General features: G+C 39.3%; 1 protein-coding gene across 1 annotated transcript in view; it reads right to left on the bottom strand.

The window, feature by feature from the left end:
* Positions 1-10,544, bottom strand: part of NXPH2 (neurexophilin 2) — a 112,038-nt gene extending 101,494 nt beyond the window's left edge. Inside the window, exon 1 of the mRNA XM_032411180.1 lies at positions 10,350-10,544. Coding sequence (XP_032267071.1) covers positions 10,350-10,400 — 51 coding nt within the window. The 5' untranslated portion in view covers positions 10,401-10,544. The remainder of the gene's footprint in view (positions 1-10,349) is intronic.
* Between the last annotated feature and the right edge of the window lie 15,903 nt (positions 10,545-26,447).

The raw sequence follows: 26,447 nt of genomic DNA, 5'->3' as shown, positions 1-26,447 counted from the left end.
GCAATTCTCAACTATCTTAATTTCTCCCAGAACTGAGGAAAAAAATAGAAGTCTTTCTAATTATGATCCTAGAATAATCCTGATGCAAAACCTGATGTGTTCTACTTTTGCTATATTTTACTTATGAATAATCAATGTTCCTAAATAAAATACTAACAATATAAAAACACATGTACCAGTGTATTAAAATACAGATCATTTAACTTGGTTTAAACAGCTTAGTATTAGGAAAATATTAGGAAATATATTAGGAAAATTATGTTTCATAATTCAAAAATATGAAGAGGTTAGCATTTTAAAAATATATGATCATTTTGAAGGATGCTACAACATATCTGAAATCCGGTACCTGGGTGGCTCAGTTGGTTTAGCGACTGCCTTCGGCTCAGGTCATGATCCTGGAGTCCTGGGATTGAGTCCCACATGGGCTCCCTGCTCAGTGGGGAGTCTGCTTCTCCTTCTGACCCTCCTCCCTCTCATGCTCTCTCTCTCCCTCTCTCATTCTCTCTCTCAAATAAATAAAATCTTAAAAAAAAAATTTAATAAAAAAATAATAAAAATAAAAAAACATATCTGAAATCAACCTCTGATCAACAAATTTATTCTAATGTGGAATATAAAAGTATATTCTTGATAGATTAGTAAACATCATATTTAGCAAAGTTTCCATTAAAGTTGGAAATATGAAAACGCTATCTTTCCCAGTATTGATAGTCAACAATATTCTGAAGGTTTTACTCAGTATACTAGGAGAATAGATTTTAATTCAAGAGGCATCAATGTTTAATAGAAAGAGCCAAATATAAGATTATTTATAGATAATATAATTATCTATATATAAAATCTCCCAGGAGAATCAAATTAAAGATCATTAAAAATAATCTAGTTCAGAAATAGAACTCATACAAACATAAATACACTAAAATAAATATCTTTCCTTGTATGCCAGCAAAAAATAATTTTAAAATGTCAGGCCTAGAAACAGTATCCACAACAACGCCATAAAGTATAAAATATCCAGGAATAATAAAATAAACAATTGTGCAAGAGCGATATAAAAAAATTATAGAAGTTTAAAGCTGTAGAAAAAAAAGAATGGAAAAATTAAGAAAATTTATAAGAATAAGAAATACAAATGGTTAAATGTGAAAACACACTTCACCTTCCTAATAAACAATGAGGTATTTTACTCTAATAGATCGGCAAAGTTAAAAAGAAGGGAATACACTCTCCAGATAGGGACACAGATATGCAAATACACTGTGTGTGGGTCTGTATTTTGGTATAGTCAATTAGGGGACAATTTATATTTATCAAAAATCATATTGTACATTCCAAACATTGAACCAGTATTTTCAATTCTAGGAATTCATTTTGTATATTCACAAATATATTCAAAAAATTCAAAACAGTCAAAATATTAATAAGGGATTGATCAAATACATTATGGTATGTCAATGCTATAAAATACTATGAATCCTCAAAAATAGAAGTTGTTCTATATTGCATAAAAATGGCCACAATATATTATTGCCTTAAAAATGTTATAGAACATTATGTCGTGTTGATATAATTATGATAAAAGCATACATATCCATAATTTCTGGAAAAATACACATTAAATTATTCATAGTGATTATCTCTTACTGTGAGATGGCAGAATGCAGACAGGGGTGAGAATGGCTATTTTAAAAATTTCTGAATATTAAAAAAAAGACATTTAAACAGAAATCTTAGGTTGGTTTCCCCAGAAGCAGACCCTGAGACAAGTGTTTGAATGCAAGTGATTTCTAATGAAGGGGTTCCAGGAAAGTCCGGGAAGAGCATGGGGCCACAGGTCAGAGAGTGGAAGGAAGCCACGGAAGGGTGTGATCTCAAGCAAAATCCACTTGAGAGTCAACCTGCTGCCTCAAAGGGAACTCTGGAATATTCCACCAAGTCTCAGAGCAAGAAAACCCTGGCACCTGTGAGTCATTTGTTAAGAGCTGGCTCAAGAAGGGGAGGGAAGGGACTGGAATGACATTCTGACTCTGAGTGCTTTCTGGCAAGGTGCATCCAACACCCACACCTGGAGGTGCTTCTCTGAAGGAGATTTACAGTTGCCCAGTGTTAGAACAGAAACCAAAAAGTGGAGGGGAGGGGGTTGTCCATAGAAATGTTAAAAAGAGATCCAAGGACATCTGGGTGGAGAGCCCACAAAATCCACTCTGATATACTATCTTTACAAATGTAGGAAAGGGAAGAGAGAACAAGAGGGAGTTTGCTACTGCTAAAGCACAATTATATACGAATGCTAGCAAGTTCCGCACAAGTTTAAGCACCTACTAGGTAGTCCCGCCCCATCCCCCAGGCTCCTTCTTATAGTCCGACCTGCCCCTTAGACAACCGGGATTAACTGGCCTTTAACAGAAATCAAGACCTTTTGCTCTCTTCCTGTTCATCTTTTCAAATCTCATGTGGTGCAGGTTGAGATCCTGAGAAATTAGAAGAACTCTCAAATCTTCTGTTGATCCTAACTGGAACTACATTTACTCGGCCAACAACAGCCCTAAAGCTATATGAAAGCCAAAATACTTGGCAAACTAAACTCTGGGAGGCTGAATTCTAAATGGAACTCGTGGTTAAGGGGCATGATCCAACAATCTGTTCCTTGTGTTTACCTTCTTTGACTTTATGACAAACTTGTTTAAAACTTTCCTAAAATGAATGAGTTGAGGTTTCTACCTCAGCATGGACACTGAACAGAATGAGACGTTCCCTAGAGATGTTCCTTGAGCCTATCGTTCTGGAGGTCAAAGACAGATCTCATGACCTTCTGCTAGAAATGGATGCTGCCCTGACCTAAGAGCTGGACTAGGTAGACAATTCAAGTTTTATCTTTTTCTGGTCTACAGCCCATCTCTGAAACTTCAATGCTTTTGTTCCTTCATCTGTAAAGTGGATGCAGTCACTACTGCTCTGCTTACGTTTCAGAGCTGACGTGAAGATAAAACACGAGATCACATATGTGAAAGAATCTAGTAAACCATGTAGTGCTTTATACCAAGTCACTTGTCTGAACGCAAAGACACCAGACATTAAAAAGGGGGAGGTGGTGACTTTAAAATCTGAACCCATGAATATTAGAAGGCACTTGTTCAGGAAAGATATGTGTGACTTTGAACATGGTGAGTGAGTGTGAGTTGGTAGTAAAACATCCAAGTCAAAATGAACAGGAAACTATGGAGATATGGTCTTGGAGCCTGAACAGCAGGGTAGGGAGTGAGGTACAAATTTGGGAGTCATTGACAAGGGATTAACAGGTGAACTCACGATAATGGAAAACACACCTTTGAAAACTTCACCTCCCTTTTTTTTTTATCCCCGTAGCAATATTCTTTACACCGATCCCAATTGTCTTCTGTTTAGATTATCAAAATGTAAAACTTTGTTAATAAAAATTATTGTTATCATTACTACAAAATGTTAAATAGTTGTTTAGAGTCCCTATTCTCTTATTGTATACATTATCCATTCAAAATGTCGTGCAGATTGTTATACTCAATCAACCACTTTCACTGGTTAAGTCTGCACACAAAAATGAGGGATAGAATTCTGGGATGGAAATCCCGTGGACTTTATAGAACCACATAAATTAAACATGTGGTCTCTCCCTACTAATAATCTAGACTATTTCTTAAGTTACTGTTCTGAATGAATAAATACACATGCTATGTAACTTATGGTAAAACTGATAAGATTTTAAAATTGTCAGTATTATTACAATGCTTGAAACTCACAATCTTGCATATTCTTGCATGGAGAATTAAACAAGTGTTTTTATGACCCTAGAGTTACTTTATTTGGCCCTGAACAGCAATATCACAAAGTCAGGGTTCATTTCTAAAGACATTTACATTGTTTAAAGTGTAATTGGAGTGAACCCCAGGACTAGTCCATCTGTTTCAGATGTTTCCTAATGTTAAGACCACTGACATATTCTCCATCTTTGATAGGGTCTCACATGCCAACTCTTTGTTGGTTGTCTTTTAAAAATTCCGTACCATTTACATCTGAATTCCTGAAACCTTCGTATTTAGTTAAAAATATTTCTGATTTAAATAGGCTAGATTCTATTGAGGCGTACAAAAGTCACATGATCATTTTCTGGTTAAAGTACAGTATTACACCGTTATGTTGTTTATCTTAATAATTAGAATTTAACTGAGAGTCAATTTACTTTTTATTTAAATTAAAGCAATGACTAGATGTTAGTAGTTTGCAATTTAAAAATAGTAGAGAGGGGAAAAAGCCTGAATACACCATTTTAATTTAAATTTTATTGATTTTGTTGATTATATGGGTTAAATAAATGCTCATCAATTCCCTTTGCCTACTTCCAACAATTTTCTCTTCCCATAAGCAGGGATAATATTAATCAATTTTGCAGTGTTTTAAATCTACTTCTAAATATACATATCATTTGTGATGTGGTTACACAGCATAAACTCCATGTAAAACTTATATTTAGGGATGCCTGGGTGGCTCAGTCGTTAAGCATCTGCCTTTGGCTCAGGTCATGATCCCAGGGTCCTGGGATCGAGCCCCGCATCGGGCTCCCTGCTCAACTGGGAGCCTGCTTCTCCCTCTGCTTCTCTCTCTCTCTCTCTCTGTCTCTCATGAATAAATAAATAAAATCTTAAAAAAAAAAAAAACTTATATTTAAAACAATTGTTTGTATGTAAGACATACCTCAAATTGTATAGTAATTAAAGATGTAATTCATAAAAAGAAAAATCCAGAACACTGTTACCATATAATAAAAAAAAGAAAGTGATGCTAGAAATCACTTTTCATCCGTTTATCATTAATGACTTCATTTATAGATGAGGGGTTGAGGTTGTTAAGTGATTTGCCCAAGACACGTACACACACATATGTGCGCACACATTCACACACACACACTCTCAGACCAGTCCTATTCTGCTTACTGCTGTGTCCTCAACATCTGCTATAATCTCGGTGCATAGTCTGGGTCAAAATAGTCAATATTTGTTGAACGCGCAATTTATTTAGAAATGGAACACCAAACGCATTGTTCATTCCAATCTACAAATGGAAACATTTAAAATGTCCTTCTCAATCTTATAGTTTTATGTAAGGAGAGAAGAGAACGTGGTAAACTGTATGGAAGAAACTTGAAAACAGTAAGAATATGCAACTCTAAGACAGCATTATTATTGTAGTTTAAGTATACAAAACTTCCCTAGTTCCTTACCATACGTCCATAAATCTAGGACAGACAAAATTTATAAGAACGGTAAGTTTAAAGACACTATTTTAACTTCTTGAATGATCTGGCCAGGAAAAAAGGAAAATACGTTCTATAGCTTTTGGGTTTAAATAATGACATTTTAATTTTTAATGGTCATTCTACAAAGAAACAGAATTCCTTACTACATATTGATCTTACATACATCAACCATACAGTTGTTTGAAGGTTTTTATCGAGATTTTCATAAATTAAAAATAACATAAAATGGAAGTTTTCAATCAATCATATCTTAGAATTCCTTCTATTAATATGAAAATCTATGCTGTAAATTGCTTTAAATCCTTTTTTTACTGAGCAGGGTTTTGAAATAAAGAATGGAGTTGTATTAACACCATTGGTCACTTCAAAAGTAGTAAAAAAAATTCAAGTAGATTGTTAGCAAATAAAACTCACAAAAATAATCATTAGGGCATCTGAATTTGGCACAATTAAAAACATTTATGATGAAATAGTGTTTCAAAGTCTTACGATGGTGCAATAAATGGGTTAATTGGGAAAGGATTATTTTTAAATAATTTAAACACTATAACCTCTGTGCCAGACTAATACAGAAATTAGTTTGTTAAGTCATTGTCTTGCATACTGTACGAATACTGAGAGAGTAACCTCACATGGATGAGTGCTCAAAATCATTTGGACCAATTTTTTAAAGCAGCTTTAAAATAATTGACTCCCAAATCAAGATATTAAATGCCAACTTCTTACCGGCAATAATGCTTATGGCTAAGATAGAAATGAGATTCTTTACGGAAACGCTGACACAGCCCTAACTGTAGGCACTTGAGTGTGCAGCTATAATTCTTTTTTCAAATCTTAGCCAGCAATGCTTCAGGTAAAGGAGTCCGCAGAATACGTAAACAGTAAGAGACAGTCTTAGAGCTTTTACAAAATCACAAACCTGTGACACATTTATATTCACTTTTGGTTGCTACTGCTAAAAGTCTAAATCATTCAAAGTGTATTGATTAGCTCTTTAATAGGTAAAAGGTGGGCAACGTATTATAAAATCAACATTTCTTAACTCATTTGATTTGCAAGAGCTACACATTTTAAGCTGACAATGTAAAACCTCTAAAAGGGTTTTCAAAAAGCCTTCTGCCTTATTTAGCATTTTGATCATTAATCAAAAACAATAAAAAAAGAATATTAAAAAAACACAACAAAGATTAAGAAAGCTTTTCTTTTCCATTTGGAAACCTATTAAGCTATAAAATAAGTTCCCAAGAGGGGTCAGTTTCCTATGGGGAAGGCATTTAAAACTGAACCAGATAACATAAATCTCACAATAGGCCAAGGGAACACAACTTACACTGAGAGGTGAGTGGCTAGCATAGAGGACTTAGCTGTCTAATCCTAATTCTCATTTTTAAGAATGTCTAAGATAATGATGCTTTTAATGAGGAATTAATTTTAATGGCCCGTCAACTCTAAGTCGTAACCATGATATGGTGGTACTTTTACTCCTGTGCGTTGTCATCTCGCCAAGAGACCATTGATCCTACACTAGAAAATACTGCTTTGATGTTTATTGATCAGAACTGTATGAGAGAAATTATGATTTTTGAATGGAAGACAGTCATGAGTTACCACTTTTTGTAAATACGGAGCTGAGAATAAATATATGTTATGAATATCATACTAAACAAATATTAAAATTATTAATTTGTTAAAAGATAAACAAAATACACTTAATAAGTTCATGTGGGATGATACTACACAATGAGGATGAACTTAAAATTGTAACACCTTGCATCACAAGTGTTCTGGTTTTATAGAATTCTAAAAATTCGCTAACTTACATCACTTCTAATTTATATTTTACTTTATAAAATCATTATATCACAGAAAAAAAGTTGAAATGTATAACAAACTTATTTTAAAAATCACTCAATTTTATCTTAAACTCAAGCTAATAATCCACTTAAATTCAAATTTAATCTTTTTACAATCTGCATTTTACTTAAAGGCAAAAATCACACTTATTATGAGTTCCAAATTATCACGTAAATCTGTAAGAAGTTGTCATCTGGCGAAGTCTTTACTTTGTGTCATGTCAGGAAATAACACTCATTATATTGTAATATTAATTCCAAATGCTAATTTTCTCATCATTAGATGGCAGAAAAGAAATAATGTGCTGTTAATACTGTAATAAAGAATGTGTTGCTGAATAAGGATTTTGGAGAATATAATATATTCAGGATTGATATTTAAATTTTGCAACTGCCTAGTAATCCTATTAATTAGGTAAAGCAAGCTATCTGTTAAAACACTGGACAAAGGAAGGAGAACTGGACAAGGGCAGGTAACACACACACGTACTTCATAGGCTACCTGCAATATTTATCAGTTCAGCTGACTGTTTTCTTACAAATTTTAAGTATTACAAAAACAAGTAAAAACATTCTAGTTATTGTACCAGTATGATGTGGTTAGTGACTTATTTGGACCCAACTCCTTGTGACTGTTTTCGATGAAACAGACAATTTTCTTAAAATTAAATTTCAAAATCCCCAAATGAATCCACTACTGGTTTAAAATATTTAGCATGTTTTAAAAAGTACATTCTTCATGTTGCCAGGGTGGATGAAAAAATAAAATCCAATTCCAGCAATAACCCAACCTTGCCCCTGCCCCTGTTCCCCCAATGGCAGATCTACTAAATACATATGTTTCTAGTTCCTAGAAAATTAAAAGACTAGTTTCTAAATCAAGAAAACGTTTTATCCACTTGCTATTGGGACTTAGCAAATAAGCTCAATATCAGCTTGAAAAAGGTAGAATAAAACGGGGAGCCATCTAAAGGGCCAAATGATGACCTGCCCTCCTTGATACCTGCCAGGGTGGGGTACATGGTGGGATTGGGGAATGTTTTCATTGAGGTCTACCCTCCTCAGCCACTCTGTTTTCCTTTCACATTCTAACCCCCTTGTGTTATATGGCTGGAAACAGCTCTAAGAATGTGGAGAATGTAAACAGCCTTTTATTGTCCAAAATGATGGCGGTGTAAGGAATGTGTGCTTATCACACAGCTGCAGCTCTGACCTCACTTGCCATGATAAAGTGCTCCAGGAAAAAAACATTACAACCCAAGCACAATCCAAAAACGGATTAGAATTTGACATAAGCTTCCTTAAAAATGCATCAATCAATCCATGCTGTAATATTAGAATCTAGCTCTTAAGGAGGGTATATAATCCCTTCAATATGTATTTCCTATTTCCTGTTGACTATGGTGGTGTGAAAAAAAAATGTAACATTTCCAATACGGTGCCTGATAGGAGAACTTTTCCCATCATATGCCCAAATATATTTCCTCATCTTTAAGAGTCTAACACAGTGGAACAGATACACAGTTCATGATCACTGAATGCAAAATTAAATTAACTAAGAGATTCATGAAGATAACCTGAAGATCTTACCTAAGTACCTGATTTCTCCAGGCTTTTGGAGTTTTACTTACACACACCATACAAATGCTGCTGGTTAGACCATCTTTTATTGGAATCCAGCTTAAACATTTTAAAAAGCAAGTGATACTAAGGTCTAAGGTGGCATATATGTTGCATGCACAATGCCTTAGATGTAAAATTTATTTTAACATGCAATATTGTATATAGGCAGGATGTGATGGCTCAGCAAAGGACATCTGGGAACATCACTGCATTTTCCTCTTGACGCCACTGAAGAATTTCTTACCTAATGCTGTGCAAGTGAAGCTAATCTCTGTTGTAACCAGAATGGACAAGCCTTTCCTTAACCTCTCCCCTTCACTAAGACCTTTTAGAATTCCCTTCCATCCTCAAAATTTGCAAGTACCTCTGCATCTACAATATCATACATCTCACAGAGAAACTTTCGTAAGTTACTGAATCTCACCCACTTAAAGGAAATAACAGAGATAGAGAAGAGGAGAGGAGAGGAGGAAAGAAAAGAAAAAGGAAAGGGAGAGATCATCGTTCTCTAAGTGCTTGGTTTCCTTAACCTTGTTTTAACAGCCCAGAGCTAAGTGAGCAAAATCTTAAGTATAAGGACCAAAGAAACCGTGGAATCTGGAGAAAACCCTCTTAACAGCACTGTATCAAGGTAAGTGCCTGGAGAGCAGGAGAAATCCATGACACAGGCGAAAGCAGTCCCTTTCTCTAATTTTACTTTAAAAGTTGTCTTCTGCAAGATTTTACTTGGGATCGCCCTTAAGTATAATTAACTAACAATACATACAGTATGGAGGTATATTTCGGAAGGAGGAGAGTGCGGCGCCACGCGGGAAAAGCGGGGAGAGAAGATAGTTACAGTGCGAACAGTCGCCCAAAGCCTCGCTGGCGAACCCTGAACCACCTTCTAATACCCTTCATATTCCTCAGAGCCCCCTCGGCCAGATGAGGCAGGAGAGGTCTTTGGTAGCATACTGCTTAAGAGATTCCCGAGAGGGGGCTCCAGCGTGGAGTTGGGCGTGAAAGTTACATCCTGCATCCCCACCGGCACAAAACCCCATCCCAGTCCCCAGCGCCAGACGGAAAACGAAGAGAAATCCAATATGCCCCCCCACCCCATCGGTCTTTTGCCAAAGTTTTCTCCTAGCAAGGAGCTACTAACTGACCCTGAGAACAAGGAAGCACGATGCCAGGGTTTGAAAGGATTGCAGGCATCCGGGCAAAATACCATGTGAAACATAAAAACCACCAAACCCCTCAAACTCTGGGCTGGAGGCAAATCTTTCAGACCATCCTCATCCTATCCCTCTACCCTCATCCCCTCTCGCACCTTCTTCCTGGCCACTTTCTGCCTACTTTACCCCAGCCCTCAAGTCCCAATCCTTGCTAAGCCCTTCATCCGCCTCAAGGTCCCCTCTATTAAATTCCGCGATTCTTCCCCTCCAACCCCTAAAGCAACCCCAAACTCCCTGCAATCCGCGCGCTTCCAGCCCCGAGGTCCCATGCAACCCCAGTCTCTGTTTCCGAGTCGGCCACGGACGCGGTTTTCCCGCCGAAACGCGTCCCCAGCGCGCGAGGCGCGCGGCGGGCCGGACACTCACCAGCTGCAGCAAGCCGGGGACCACGACGAGGGGCAGCGGCCGCAAGCGCATGGTGCCGGCTGGCGCGGCGTCTCACGAGCTGCGCGCCCTCGCCTGCCTCTCGCGCATCTCCACTTCGAGGGGCAGGACTGAGGACGCCAGGGACACCGCGCGGCGCTTCCCTCCCGGAATCCGAGCGCAGCGCCGCGCCGTGCGGGGCTGGTGGGCGGGAGGGGAAGGGGGAGGGCGGGCTGGCGGGAGGTGCTTCTGGGGCCCCCCGCGCGCCCCTCCTTAGAGGGGGCCTGGAAAAGAGCGTGCGGGGCCGCTCGAGACCCGCACGCCTCGCGGGGCTCGCGGGGCTCCAGGGGCGCCCGGGGCTCCTGTGTTCCGGGGTCGGGGTGAGCTCGGGGGGCGCCCGCGGGCTGGAGGCGGCGGCTCCGGCGCTTTGGTGCCGGGTTCCCGCGCGAGGCTGCTCTAGTGATTCGGCCCCGCCGTGCGGCTGCCGGGCAGAGCGGAGAGCCCCCGGAGCTCGGGGAGGCCCGGAGCCTTCTCTGCCCCCGCCCCCGCCCAGCAGAGAGCCGGTCCGGTGGCTCGGCTGGGCCAGCCGCCCTGCCCACTGACCCGCTCCCGTTTTACTGGGGAGGTAAGGGCGGGGTGGGCGGGGTCTCCTTACACGGACGCAAGAAAGAGGGCTCCGGGAGAACACCCAAGGAGTTTGGAGGGAAGGCGACAGCAGGGGTCTGGGCGGGGCGTGGGGGGCAGCGAACAAGAAAGGCTGATGCGGGGAGGTGGGGCTGGAGCCCGGGACACCCCGGGAGGGCGCCCCACTCCACGTCAGCGCCCAGCTCCAGAGCCCCAAGCGAGGGGTGCAAAGTGTGGCTGGCTCGGCTGGAAGGATTTCTGGAAGTGGAAAATAGTGGGAACCGAGAGGCACCTGGAGGAGGGGTGGCGGCAGAGCCGTGAGAAACCGAGCTAAGTGTGCGGTCCGGGCTTGATCGGGTTTAAAGATAGTATAGACAACTGGGTGGCCCGGAGACCGACAGAGCTGCGCCACACAAACCTTCTGCCAGGACGCGGGATATCTTGGAGAGAGGTATCTGAGCCCGGGCGTGGCTGTAAACCTGCAGCCAGTGAGCCTCACCCCCTTATTAACAGCTCGCCATTGGAGAGATCTTTAACCTTCAACTACCTCTGTGCTGGACGTTCGAGGAGTAAAGTCAAAGGGCAGTGGGCCTCAGACTCTTCCACCGTTTATGGTGGATGAGAATTTAACCATCGCTCATCAACCCATTTATTGAGCAGATGGGAAATTTAAGGTCCAGAGAGGTAAAGCCACTTTTCCAGGGATGAGTCTCTAAGCAGCTGCTTCAAGAGGAATGAGCAAAACAAGCTAATTTCCTACTTCCAGAAACACAAAGCTCTTACTTATGGAAGAAAAACATGTTGAGGCAAGGGAGAAGAATTGCGGTTGATTTCCAGTCTTCAAAAAATAAAACAACAAAAAGTGAAGTTTGGGCTGAAATTTTAGGGGGAATTCCTAGGGGAAATTTAGGAAAATCTTTCTCCTCTTACAACCCACCTTCCACCCTAAAATAGAAATGAAGGGGAAGTCTGTAAGCCTTTGAATGGTTCAGGACCACGTTTGAAGCAGAGCGGCCTCCGAAGTAGGTCCCAAGGATAGTAGGATTGACTTGGGTATGGCAAGGTCCCACCTTTTCACTGGGTATGCCAAGATTCTACAGATGGGGAGAGAGTTTATTCCAAAGTATTCTGGGATCCCAGTGTGACTTAAAAAGCATGTTGTCTCTGAGGCTGCAAGTGGGGTATCTCTCTAGTACAATTCCATTCTGTGTATGGAAGGAAGGGAGGAAGATAAGTGAGGGCCATGTGTTCTTAACCCCTTGCCAAGCCTGACTGGGAGTTCCAGAACTCTATAGCAAGGATGCACCAGCTCTGTCCCACTTCTGCTTGTCCTCAGACTCTTACTATTCCTTGCAACAAACTCTTAGACACAATCACTATTTGCATATTTAAATCTATAATTCACCTCCTATAGCTACCCCTGAGGTCCATAAAAATTATCTCTTTACCAAGGCTTAGAGGCCACTTCTAGAAAGTGATTTTATCTTAGAAGCATAAATAAGATCATTTCAAAAATTGGAAGAGATCTCTATGGGTTGATCTCCTTGTCCAACTTTAGGTCCCTGGATAAGGCTGCATGTTATTTACAGACAATCTCTGGGAAACAAGAGGGACTAAATGGGGAAGGGTTTGACAAACATAGAGGCACCCCCTTTTAGAGAGGTGCTGCTAGAAGAGGAAGGGGAGGGCAAAGGACTTTGCAAGATTTAGATTCATTTAGATTTGGTGTCTGAGCTTCAGCTGACTCATCTATAAAACCAGAAGGTGGGCTCCCTTCCTGACTTAGTAGTTTCTAATTCTTTTATCCCTAACTCTCTAAATGATGAGTGGTTGACTTAACACACGATTGAAATAAATAATTAAGTGATTTAATTACTGGAATACTTAACTCTTTAAAGTGGTTCATATTTCTTAGACCATTTCTGTACTTTTGGGACACAGACATAAAATTTTAAAGGGACCTAAACTTGGACATGTGTCCGATTAGTACAAAGTATTCTCACAAAGGAACATGCTGAAAGGTGTCAAATTCCAAGCTAAAAGCTAAGGAACATGAGTGAACTTTTGTGTTCCATTGATAAGGCTTTGTAAGAGAGAAGCACCAAGGGCCTCACTGACTAAGGTCTGGTATTACTGTGTTTTTTATAAGGTGACTACTGGTAATTTACTGTATTCCCCAAATTTTGCTGTACATACTATGGGAAAGTAGGAGAAAGGAAGGAAGGAAGGAAAAGATAGAAAAGAAAGAAGAAAGGAGGAGAGACAGGCAGAAAGTAGCATTTAATATGTTGCTTTGTCCTTCAGAATATACAGTCTAATCAGGAAACATGCAATAAACAAAACATAATAGACATTACAAGAAAGTATAAGCTTAAGGGCTGCCTACTACAATTCAAGGGAAGAAAGATCATTCTAAACCAATACAAAGGCTTCGTGACAGAGATGAAATGGGAGCTGGCTCAGTTTCCAAGAATGGCCAAGATGAGTCTATGTGGGAGAAAATGGGAAGAGCTGTTCCATGTGGGAGGAAGAGCATGAGCAAGGGCAAAGTGGAGGGACTTCATATGACATCATTAGAAGATGGACAATATGTGGATCAGACTGGCTAGAGGAAATGTGTTGAGGAAAAGTGAGAGGAAAGTTAGGTTATGGGCTAGGCAGTAGAGATCTGAGAATGCCAAGCTGAACAGTTTAGCTTGATCTGCAGGAAATAAGGAGTCTTACAACTTTTTGGAGGAGGAAAGTCACACATCAAGTGACATAGATGTACACGCGGGGTGGTCTTGAGGAGGAGGTCACATGATGAGAGGGTCATGGTCATTGGAAAGACAAGAATGGAGAGACGTGGGTGCATGAGCTGTTGTAAAGGAACAGTGAACTGAACTTGGGGTTGGAATATTTTTAAACTTTCCTGGCATATTGGAGGAATTTTTTTTCTTCACTTTAAACATCACCACTTTCCCTCGTATAGGCAATTTAACAGCTAGAGAATCAGATCATTGCCTTTTCATTTTGCAAGGGTGGTTTTCACAGTGTGAGGGGAGTGAAAATAGTCTTTTCATATAGACAAGTGGCAGAAAGTAGAACCTAACAAATTTTACTGCCATATGACTCCATTGTAGTCTTTCAAACAGGCAACCTACAGGGATGCCAACACTTTGAAAGCAAATTTGTCAACTTTTGCTCAACTGGACCATTAGCTTTCTTCTTATGCTTCTCTGTACTTACTTTCTCACTCTACTGTTCATTAGCATCATCACCAGCATGTGGATAAGAACATTCTACGCAGCGTAGCATTTCAGAGTCTTGGTAGATAGTAGACATTAACCAACTTTCTCCTTTATGTTTAAGGACACAGAAACTCAGTGTTATGTGACTTGCTGCAGGTCATCTGGAGATGTGTAGGCAAATCTGAAACTAGATTCAAGGCCTTCAGCTTCCTATGTGGTGCTCTTTCCAATTCATCACTCTGCCTCAGGTAGTTTTCAACTGGCCGGCAGTTATAAAAGTTTTGATGTAGTGAATGAATGAACCTTTAGCTAATGAGAGTTGTGGGAATGATCTATGGATGCTAAAAGCCCCAGAGTCTATCTTATTATTAGGAAAAGATGTTTGACTGACTGAGCTTGAAGCATTGATCTAGTAACAATTTTAGAAGAGTGAGACATGAGGAGAATTACATGGCATGGGGCTACTCTGCAGCCCTCAGGGAAGTGGGATTCGGGACTCAAGAATATGGCAGTACTTAACCCAAGGAAAGAGGGAATTCTCAGGGAGTCTTTGGAACTCTTAGACCTCTGTAATAAGCTGGTGGGCTTTTAGTAGCAATTCTTAACAACTTAAAATCCTTTTTAGTTGCCACTCTTGTTGAGTAATTGAATATTACTGAGTCACTATTTAATAAAATATGATGCCATATTACATTGTCTTTAAACCCTGACTGCACATGGCATCACTGGGGAATTTAACATCTCTAAAAGTAGGCTTGAGCTCTGGTATTTTTCACCCAGGAAGTTTTATTATATAGTCATGGTTGAGAACTACTGCTCTATCAGAAACTTATTTTTTTTCTTCCTTCCTTCTCCCCTTCCTCCCTCCCTCCCTCCCTCCTTCCTTCCTTCCTTCCTTCCTTCCCCTACAGAATTGTAGCCAACCCCCATTTGGAATGTACTGAGGTTTTAATGGAATATCATTTGAACCTATTTACATTCTTAGTTATATAGGACTTGTCAGGAGAGAGCTAGACATTTTCTCTGTAGATATTTGGGCCATGACTGGGGAATTTATAAAAGTTTTATCACATGTACCACTGGCTCCTGGTTCAGACATAAATCGAAGGATTCCTCTGTAGTGAAATGTTTTTCTCTCCACAGTTGGTGGCCACAACTGTATGTCTTCACCATCTCGTCCTTGGATGTTAGAAGGTGCTACCCAGAGTGAGCTGCTGGTTGATGCCACTATCAGCAGCCGAGGGGAGAGGCAGAGGGGAGAGAGGGGGCCTGGGGTTCCCAGGGGGTCCTATGATGAGAGGGTAAAGAGAACATCACTCAAGACTGACAAGGCAGGAGAGAGCTTCTCCCTGAGTTCTAATACTACATATCTATAAATCAGACTGATGTTTTAAATAAACCTTTCATTATTTTTCCATGTGTATTTCCATGCATTGTCCATATATGTGTTTTATTGGACTGAATAATCACCTTTTCTACTTATACTTCAAATATGGTGGGTATCACAACTAGGAAATCATTTAACCTGCTTTGGATGTTGCTTACTAGATGGTGTGAAGGCAGAAGAACAGAGCATAGAAGGTTATAATTATAATATCTTGCTTAACCCCTCAGTTTATAGATAAGGAAACTAAGGCTCAGAGAGGGAAAGTGATATTCCTAAGGTCACACAGCCAGGCCATGGCCAGAGAACACCAGACTCCAGATCAGTTGCTCTTTTGACTTCAACTGTGCTAGGCTTATTCTAGGGTGGGATGGGGTGCCTCCTGCAGATCCAGAATGATTAAGAAAGAGACAGCAAAGGAAAAACACACTTACACAACACTATCTTAGGTAATCAAATGGAAATTTTCCAATTTGAATTGAATGCTTAGGGTTCAGAAATCTGGGATGCAGAAAGTTTGTAGAGGACTCCCTTTCCCCCCCACATATTAACAGGGCACCCTTGGTTGCTAGTGCCCAAACATGGACTCTGAAACAATGACAACGGAAGCACGTAATGGCTCCCATGAATAGGAAGTTCAAAGACTGAAGGTAGTTTCAGGCAATTTGAGGCTAGATTTAGAAACTTTTGAGCAGAGTATTGGGTTGGCCATCTTGAGTGTGTAAGTGCATTAAAGTGGGCTGGGGGTAGCAGTTGCAGAAAACTTGAAATTGGACGCCTGGAGAGCAGGGAATAAAACCTGTCCTCCCAGGAGCTGACTTTTATAATAGCCTGACACCTCCAACCACCTCCAATTTTCTGCAGAAGGAAGCTGAAGTTGTTTCTTTAGTTTTCTCACTGATTCTTTTTCAAATGTCTTTTTTTCTTAACACGGTCTTTTCTTGCTCAAAAGTGCCTCCAGTTTTCTTTGATAGATATTTGAATGACTCTCATCTCCTAACTGTTCACACTCCGGGTTTTCTGTATCTGCCTGGACAGCACCTCAGTACCCATCACCTTGTTTATGGGCACAGACCCACACTTGCTATATCAGATGAACCCGGGATGCAACATGTGGAAGATGGTGCAAAATTACAGGAACGGCTAGCTTTACCATTGCCCACCTCTGAAGAACAAGAGTTCCTCCTTACGCACCATGGAAGACGTCACTTACCAAGACATAGCGTCAGCCACACTTACGGGTAGGTTTAACCACGCCAAGGCACTGCCCACTGGCTTCCAGCAATCATGACTGAGTTTTTTGTTTACAGCCAGGTTCTTACTTATTCAAACATTGCATTTGGAAATACACGTAGCTTTTGAACTGTGCCCTTTAGCGGGATGGATGCCTACTAACTATATTTTGAGTCTTTCTGTGAAATGCAACTGCCATATTCTTTGTGGTCCCTCTGGACCTCAGCATTACTATTCAAGTGCTGCTTTCCTGTTTTATTTCAAGCTGCGTCAAATGAATGGTAGTCTCCTTGCCTTCAAACAGCAATTGTCTTAGGAAACAAGTGGGCTAATTTTCCTACCCTAATAAAGTACAGATTTATATTAAAAGGCTACTGGAATTTGGTACAAAAATCCCAATTTCTAAGCATTTGGAGCCATCTATTCAGCCCCTCCGCTGATCTAAAATGAACTTGTCTAATGTTTCCCAGGCAGTGTTAATAATGGCACCAAGAGCCATTGTCTTCATTTATTGAAATATCTTGAGTGCTATCTACTGGCCAAATGTGGCATTGCCTCATAAAGCATAAGCTGCTGGCAAATTGTCATGACTCAAAAAAGTATAACTTTGTTTAGGGACTGAATACATCCCATATGCTTTAGCACATACCGACACATACTGAGGACCTGCATTACTGAGTGATATCACTGCTAGGGATCACTCATTGTCTTCTAGATCAGGGGATCCCTCAATTAGGAGTCATACAGTTGTAACATAAGTGAAATGTAACAGGAGGGCACCGGCCTTGCTTGTCCCTCCTTTAAATGGCTGACTATCGATAGCTTAAATCTGATTCTCACTTTGCTGAGTAATGTGAATGGATAAAAATAAGCCATTAATTTAAAATCAGGTATACGGAATCAATCAATATTCCCATGTCTTCATGTGTATATAAAGGAAGAACAGAGAAGTTAATAAAAAATCCTTTCCAGTTAATTTGTACTATTACTAGGCAAAAAGCACATGCCCATACTAATAGTATTGATCAGAACATTTGAAAGCTAAGAGATAGCCAATATTTTGTATGAGTTAAAATTCATCTGATTTATGCTAACCAGACCATATTTTCTGTCCAGGGTCTTTCCTTTTTAAGAATCTTATAAATTATCTGGAGAAGTACATTATGCTTTAATCGGGATTGCAGAAAAGAGCATATCATGAGGGAGTGAAAAACAGTGAACAAGTGAGAGTCAATGCCAAGTGATTTGGGAGACACAGCCAAAGAGCCAGGGGATCTTCCTTATTGTAGCAAAATGAATGATTGTCCCATTTAGGACAAATAGCTATAAAGGAAGAACCAAGGACAGGAGATCGCTATTGATTATCAAGTAATAATAAAGAGAAAGCCCTAATGGGTTGACATCAACTTAGGCAAAGATCCAGATCATGAAGCTGTAGTTAGCAGGAAGTCCATGTATATTAACAGAATACAGGGCAATAGAATGTCCTACCTGAATTTTTAAGTTATTAAAATACAACTTGTGCTGCCTCTAACTCAATTATTTTCAATTGTTTATTCAGTAATTTGGAGCTATTCATGTCAGTTCATACCTATGTATTCTGCTTCAAATTATAAGTTAGAAATTGAATATTCTGGATTCTGGGACTGTATGATATATGTAACATATTCAGTTATCTGTATGTTATTAAATAATACATATCAGCATTTTGATTGATAGCAAAAAAGAACATATGTTAAAAATACATAATTATAATTTAAAACCATTCTGTTTCAGCAATTGAATATTTAAAAAATTATATTTGTAGGCACAAGCACGAATTTCACTAATACTTATTTTTAATCATTCCTAAATTGGACTTTCTATTTTTTTTAATCCCAGGTGCTGTACATGTATTATCACGTGTAATTATTACAACAACCCTGTAAGGCGGGTATTATCCGAAATTTGCAATGACAAAGCTGAGGAATAGAGAGAGGAATTAAGTATTTTGCCCAAGATCATTTAACTCTTATATGACAGGACCCAGGATTTAGACCCAGACGCTCTGGAACTTTCTTTCCTAACCATCACACAACATTATCTCCTACTGTTGTTTACATCTTGTCGGTAAAGTTCCAGATCCGCCCAAACTCTTCATTTTTCTCATTTTAACCAACAGAAATGGGGGAGCATATAGTGTGGTACCACTGAAGAAGTTCTGTGTACGTGTATGCATGTGTGCGTGTCAATATCCACCACAATGTCTGACGCTGAGTGGGAATCCCCCCCAAAACTTGTTAAATCTGGATGGAGTAAATGCTGTTTTCAACCAAAAAGGAGATGTTTTACTTTTTTCATTTCACTAATAACCCCTGTGATAGGTTGCTCTATTGTTTCCATCAAGCTAAGAACCACATTTCCCAGTGTCTTTTCCCCTGTACAGTTGTATGTTAGAGCTGGCCAAAGAGATCTGTGTCTGCATGAGATCTGGAAGCCCACAGCCATTCCTCTCTCAAGGTCTGTGGTTTTTAACAGAGGGACACAGATTGGACGCAAGGGTTCTAGCCTGTGCTCTCTCTCCTCCATCGTATCCAGCTCTTCCCAAGGGCTCTGCCCTCTGGCCAGTCACTGCCCCAGGTCCCTCTCTAGATGCTTGGTGTGGATCCACAGAGTGATGGTCATACGGACATCTTCCCTAGATCACCTTATGGCTTCCCCTTCATGACCCTACTTGGCTTCTCAGAATAGCCTGATATCCTGACCGAAACTTTTTTTTTTTTTTTAAGATTTTGTTTTTAAGTAATCTCTACATCCAATGTGGGGCTCGAATTTACAACCCTAAGCTAAGAGTCGCGTGCTCTACCGACCGAGAAAGCCAGGCAGCCCATCCTGACGGAAACTTGACTGACATCGTCTCTCAGTTTTATCCTCCTTTTTAAATTTAGCCAGCTGAAAATTGGCCGCAATGGTCACAATTGGTCAATAAGCACCGAGGCCCTCAGTTCCCCTAACGTTGATTACCTGATTATTTACTGCAAAAAAGTCTTTCTCGGGGTGTACTATGCTCCTCTTTTAGTATTTAATGGAATAAATATTACTACTGAGTATTTCCTGGCTTTTCCTTCCTCTGCCTGCTAAAGAAGGTTCTGCTTGGGCCTGCTGATTGTTTCCCTCTCTCTCCTCCCTTGAAGAAAGTCCTACCTTGCCAGACTCCTTGGACATCAGTGGCAATTCAAGAGTAAATGGTGAGAGAAGCAGAACTGAAGGAGACATGAGGTAGTGAGGTTGAGGGGTTTTCCAGGAGTGGTTAAGAAGAGAGAGCTGGAAGTAGTTTTAGTATATAAATGCAGTGGAAAGGGAAAAAGGGGGATTCTAAAAAATATCACATGGACTAGATAGCTTTTTCATGGTATTCAAAATTTTAAGTTAATATTAAGTAATAGGTTATTAAGTAAAATAAATAAGTTATTAAGTAAATAACTTGACTTATTTTGAAATTAGTTTCAATCCCATGGATTGGGTTCTTTAAACTATGACCCCTCTGTGGAACTGGGCCATGGGGCTGTGGCTTTGTAAGGCTTATATGTATATAAATAGGCTTCATAAATACCACATGGTCTCTAAATCAGCAGTCAAAACAATTCACTCAAATCTTTCAAATTTCTCGAGACCTCAATACTGTTTCTGAATCCAAAATTAATCTTTTAAGTATTATCCAAAGTGCAAAAATGTATTTCAACATCTATGGTGTTTCTCAAAGTATATTTCACTAAACCACCTCCAAGGAAAGTTAATAGATACGAAGAAAAAATTCTGAGTTCAACCAAATTTAGGGAAGATCTGATGAAATAAAGTTAAATAGGTTTATTCAGGGACTATTTAAAGCCCTTAATTTTTTTTTTCTTGAAAGTTTTTGAGTGCCTCCTTTGTGACTACAGTAATCAAAAACATATTTTGAGAGACACAAAGAGAACCACATAATAGCCATGTCTACCTGCACACAAGAGAGATTTAGTGGGTCATGTGCAAAGTCAAATGTGTCTGGATTTTTGTCTCTGCATTGATCATGGAGAAGGAAAAAGTGAGAGCAAAGGTTCTGAGTTAGGCTTATTTATTTGACCTGGTAAGAGCCCAGCTTTTGTAGTATCCAGTTTTATCTCTTAATGATAGTTAGCATATTTCTGCTCTAAGAAAATTAAAATCAGTGTGGAATAGATGTGGATGTTTTTGTTTTTATTTTGCATACAGTACAACTTCCTTTGTTGTGTACGGTTTCATGGACTTTGGCAAATGCATAGTTTCCATTTTCTCACAAGTTTCCTAGCTATCCCTTTGTACTTAACCCACACTTGCAAACCCTGGCAGCCACTGATTTATTTTCCATCCCAGTGGCTTTCCTTTTTTCTGGAAATCAAAAAATATGTAGCTTTTGGGGTCTGGCTTCTTTCACTTAGCAAAATGCCCACATGGTTCATTCATGTTGTTGCGAGAATAAATAGATAATTTCTGTGTTTCTGTGTTTCTCCTATGGAAGGATATCTAGGTTCTTTCTTGTTTTTGGCAATTATGAATAAAGCTGTGTGAACATTTGCTTTTCAATTTAGCTCGGTATAAATACCTAGTAATGGGATTACTGGGTCATATGTTAAGTGTATAATTAAGTTTAAAAAGGCACCAATAAACTGTTTTCCAGTGTCTGTAGTGTATGACAGTTACATTTGCTCGACATCCTCATCCACATTTGACATTGTCAGATTTTAAAATTTTAAACAATTTTAATAGCTTTGTAGTGAATTCTCATTGTGTTCTTAATTTACATTTCCCTAAAAACTAATGATGATGAGGATGCTTTTGTATGTTTATTTGCATCCATATATCTTCTTCAGTAAAGTGTCTGTTCAAATGTTTTGTCTATTCTCAATACAAAACTTTTACCAGATATATTATTTACAAATACTTTTCCTATTCTGTGGGTTGTCTTTTCATCTTGTTAACAGTGTCTTTCACAGAGCAGAAGTTTAAAATTTTGAGAGTCCAAGTAATCAATGTTTTCTTTTATGTGTTGTGCTTTTGGAGTGGAATCTAAAAACTCTTTGACATACCCAATGTAATACAGATTTCTCCTAGAAGAATTTTTATAATTTTACATGTTACCTTTAGGTCTATGATCATTTTAAGGTTTTTGTTTGTTTGTTTTAAATATAGCAGGGGATATGAGTCAAAGTTGTTGGTTTGTTAGTTTGTTTTTTGCATGGATGTCCAATTATTCTACCACCATTTGTTGAAAACCTTTCTCCATTGACGTGTTTTTGAACATTTGTTAAGAATCAGCTTAGCTGGGATGCCTGGGTGGCTCAGTCAGTTAAACGGCTGCCTTCGGCTCGGGTCATGATCCCAGGCTCCTGGGATCGAGTCCCGCATCTGGCTCCCTGCTCAGCGGGGAGCCTGCTTCTCCCTCTCCCTCTGTACCCCAGCTTGTGCTCTCTCTCTCTCTCTCACTGTCTCTCTATCTCAAATAAATAAATAAAATCTTTAAAAAAAAAAGCATCAGTTTAACTATATTTGTGCCATCTATTTCTAGCTCTCCATTCTGTTTGATCCAGGTGTCTATCCTTTTGACAATACATTGCCTTGATTACTATAGCTTTAGAGTAAATCTTGTAATCCAGTAATGTGAAGCCTCTGACTTTGTTCTTTTCTTTTTCAGAATTTCAGAATTGACTATTCTAGATCCTTTGCCTTTCCATGTAACTTTTAGAACCAGCATGTCAATATCTGCAAAAAAAGCTTTCTGAGATTTATTTTGGGACTGAAATTTGAATCTAAAGATCAAATTGGGGAGAAGAAATGAGGAATATAGTTTTGATAATCATTTTTTGTTTTGGTTTTGAGATATAATTGATACAGAGCACTGTATAAATTTAAGGTGTACAGCATAATGATTTGACTTACGCATGTCATGAAATGATCACCACAATACGTTCAGTTAACATCCATCATCTCCTATAGATAACAAAGAAAAGAAAAAGAAAAAAAAAATGTCTTTGTAATGGGAACTCTTAGGATTTACTTCCTAACAATTTTCTTATTATCATACAGCAGTGGTATACTCATCATGCTGTACATTATATCTCTAGTCCTGATTTATCTTATAACTGGAACTTTGTAACTTTTAACCAACTGAGCCACCCAGGCGCCCCGGAACTTTGTAACTTTTGACCATCTTCATCCAATTCTCCCTCACCCCACCTCTGGTAATCACAAATCTGATCTCTTTTTCTATGAGTTTGGCTTTGTTGTTGTAGTTTAGAGTCCACATATAAGTGAGATCACAGAATATGTCTTTCTCTGACTTATTTCTCGTAGCATAGTATCTTCAAGACCCATCCACGTTGTTACAAATGGCAGTATTTCTTTATGGCTGAATAATGTTCCTGTGTGTGTGTGTGTGTGTGTGTGTGTGTGTACACATATATACATTTACCACAGCTTCTTTATCCACTTATCCATCCGTGGACACCTAGGCTGTTTCCATGTCTCGGCTGTTGTAAATAATGCTGCTACGAACACAGGGATGCAGCTATCTCTTCAACATAGTGTTTTCATTTCCATCAGATATATTCCCAGAAGTGAAATCGCTGGATCTTATGGTGGTTCTATTTGTAATTTTTTGAGAAACCTACTTATTGCTTTCCATAGTGGCTGTATATTTGGTATTTTCTTTATGACTGTTGAACAAGTTCCCCCATCTCCGAGCCTCTGTTTGCTTGTCTATAAAGTGGCAGGATAGGGAAGATGATGACTCAAGGGAAGTGTGGGCTACATTGTCAGCAAATTCTCCCTGTTCTGATATTCAGTGGCCTAACGTAATCTTTACAGTGTTTTGCATTTGTTTACTGCTTAGCTGTCAACAAAGCGTGTCTTTCTTTAAGTTTTCTTATTAATTACCTCTTAGATCTCTATAAACCCCGTGAGGTAGTCTGGGCAGGAAAGAAACAAGGCTCACATATCAAGTAATTTTCCTAAATCTTAAAGAACAAGATTTTTTCCAAACCTGGAGATTGGAGACTGGCTGTTAGCAATCTGATGTCTCTTTTTGGTTGTCTTGTGAGCTGGACAATCCTTTCTTTGTGTTTACCTACTGAATGGCTATAGCTTCTCCCTTTGAGGGGAGATAAAAATCATGAATGTCCTTAAACCGCTGTTAGGGACCCAGAGGAAACCTTGGTAAAAGATAAGGAACATTTTTGTCAGGAGAGAGTATCTTTAAGCCTATTGATCATCATTTCTTGACTAAGACAATAAACAAACAAAACCCAAACTTTAAAGGCTCCTTCCTATTAGAAAGTGAAACTCAAACACCATAGCCTGAGACTGAAAGTCGTCTATCCTTCAGCAACAACTTATTTTTCTCAGCCTTTATTTTATAACTTTTCAACCTAGGTTCTAGTGCTCTGATGTGCAGTGCTGCCCTCATGCCCATTAATTTATTCCCTTGCCTCTTCCAAAATTCTACCTCCCCCTTTATTTCAAATCCATTTTCAAGGTTAAGTTTTCAACTTAAGTGAAACTTTCTTTGGTTTATGCAACTGGTAGTCATATCTTGGTGTCTGAGTTCTTTCCATAGATATTTGTGAGCACCACTCATTAGATGTTTCTCAAATGTTGTAGTGTCTGCTAGTGTCATTTTTATCTGAGAATACCTTATCAGAAGCACCACCTGGCAAACTCCCTGAAGGGAGAGACTGTATTTATATTTTTTTCTATCTCTACAGAATGTGAGAGTATGCAGTGTACATGACTGATACCTCTAAGTATTAACTAATTAGAACGAACTAACTTTCAGTGTTTGATACACTACAATAAAATATTAAGACTCCGAATATGACTCCAAATTTAAGTATTTGGCCTGGGAAGTATTAAGATTTGGATAGGGCTGTTTATGCAGTTCATCTCCCTAGTTCTAAATTGTCTCTTTCATTTTCTCCTCATTCCTCTTCATCTCCTTCACTCCCTTGGCATCTGGGTGAATTCACATGGTACTGGGGGGGGGGGTCCCCTGTGTTAGATCCTCTGTGGAGGGGCCAAATTTCTGAGACTACTTATTTCATTCTTCTGATCAAACATTTCTTCTCAACTTTACCATGTCCCCAAAGGTATCTTCTTTTCTAAGTGATGTGTGTAGATCAGAAAGAGAAAAGGGATTTCGATCTGATGATATACTAACAGAATTCGGGTTAGGAATTTTAGTGAGAAGGGCATGGTTTTCGAAGTCAGATAGTTCTATATTCAAATCCAAACTACTAGTTACATCTTTGTGACCTTGGGTGAATTGTGAAGTTTAACTAAAAACATATATAGTATTTCTAAAACCTGAGAAGCACACTCCACATTAGTTTCCCTGTCCCTGTTTTTCTATAATCCTTTCCTGAGAATACGGTAATGGCTATTATTTATTTAACATTTCCTGTATGCCAGAAACAGTGCTAAGTGATTTATGCACATTTTCACATAATCCTTAAAACAATCTAACTTTCTGGTATTACTATACCATTTTTCATAAGAACAAGCAAAGACTTCATTTAAAGAACATTTTGTAAGGTCATAAGATAGGGAAGTAGTCAACTTGGCATTTGAACCTCAATCTGATTACTTCTAAGACCTGGGCTTTTAGTTATTATACCACATCTCACTGGTTATAAGCTCTGTGTCTCTTTAGAAATGTCACATGTGGAGTCAAGAATGGGGAACATTCAACATCAAGCAAGCTTCTGGGAGATATATTTTAAGTTGCATGGATTTTTCATCTGTCCTTCAGACCATTTACCTGTAACATCTGGTTATAATTTGTAGAGTATATTTTAGTTGGGCAAGATATATTTATATGGTCACAGCATTCTGCTGAACTTTCTCTACCCTGATTCCTTATAGCCAATTAATCAGGAAGCACTGTGCAGTCTTTTATAATAACACCATTGTTGGTGTTATTTCCACGGACACTTCAAATATGATCCAGCTTGACTCACAAGAAGTCCACCTCTCTTCTAGTTATGGTGGAGTGGGAGGTTGTAGGAAAGGACCTGTATTCACAATCAGGGCTACTGCCTGCACCTTCTCAGGGCTCTGTTCCTTTGGGTGACCATTAGAGCTGTGCTTCCCATAGCCCCTTGCAGCTGCTGACCTACCAGCCATCTCTGAAACATCAGCCTCTAGGATCTGGCCCTTCTCGGCCGGCAGGAAAATAATTTTTCCTTCTTGTGACCAACTTTCTCTGGAGATTTTCAGGAAAGTGCAGTGGGGATTCCTAATGGCGTGGTTCTCTCTCTCCTCTTCCTTTTCCTCCTCCTTAACTTCTTTTAAAATTTAGTTGTTTTTTGTTGTTGCTGTTGTTTTGTTTTGTTTTGTTTTTTTGTGGTTTTTTTTTGCTCGCTCTGCTGAGCTCAGCCCCAGTCTCATCCCCACACAGCCCAAATCCTATTAGGGAAGTCATTTTCACATGTGATGTCTTCATTATGACTAGGGTTACCATTTCAGTTCTGGAAATGTGTTTCCCACTTGGCCACATTTGTTTCTTTAAATTATTTTCTATTTTGGGGGGCGGGGAGGGGAACCCTTTCTACTGCTGCCCTTTCATTTCTGGTCAATATC

This window comes from Phoca vitulina, unplaced genomic scaffold (assembly GCF_004348235.1).
Source record: "Phoca vitulina isolate PV1807 unplaced genomic scaffold, GSC_HSeal_1.0 scaffold1, whole genome shotgun sequence".
Lineage (NCBI taxonomy): Eukaryota > Metazoa > Chordata > Mammalia > Carnivora > Phocidae > Phoca > Phoca vitulina.
This window is presented reverse-complemented; position numbering and strand designations above follow the sequence as displayed.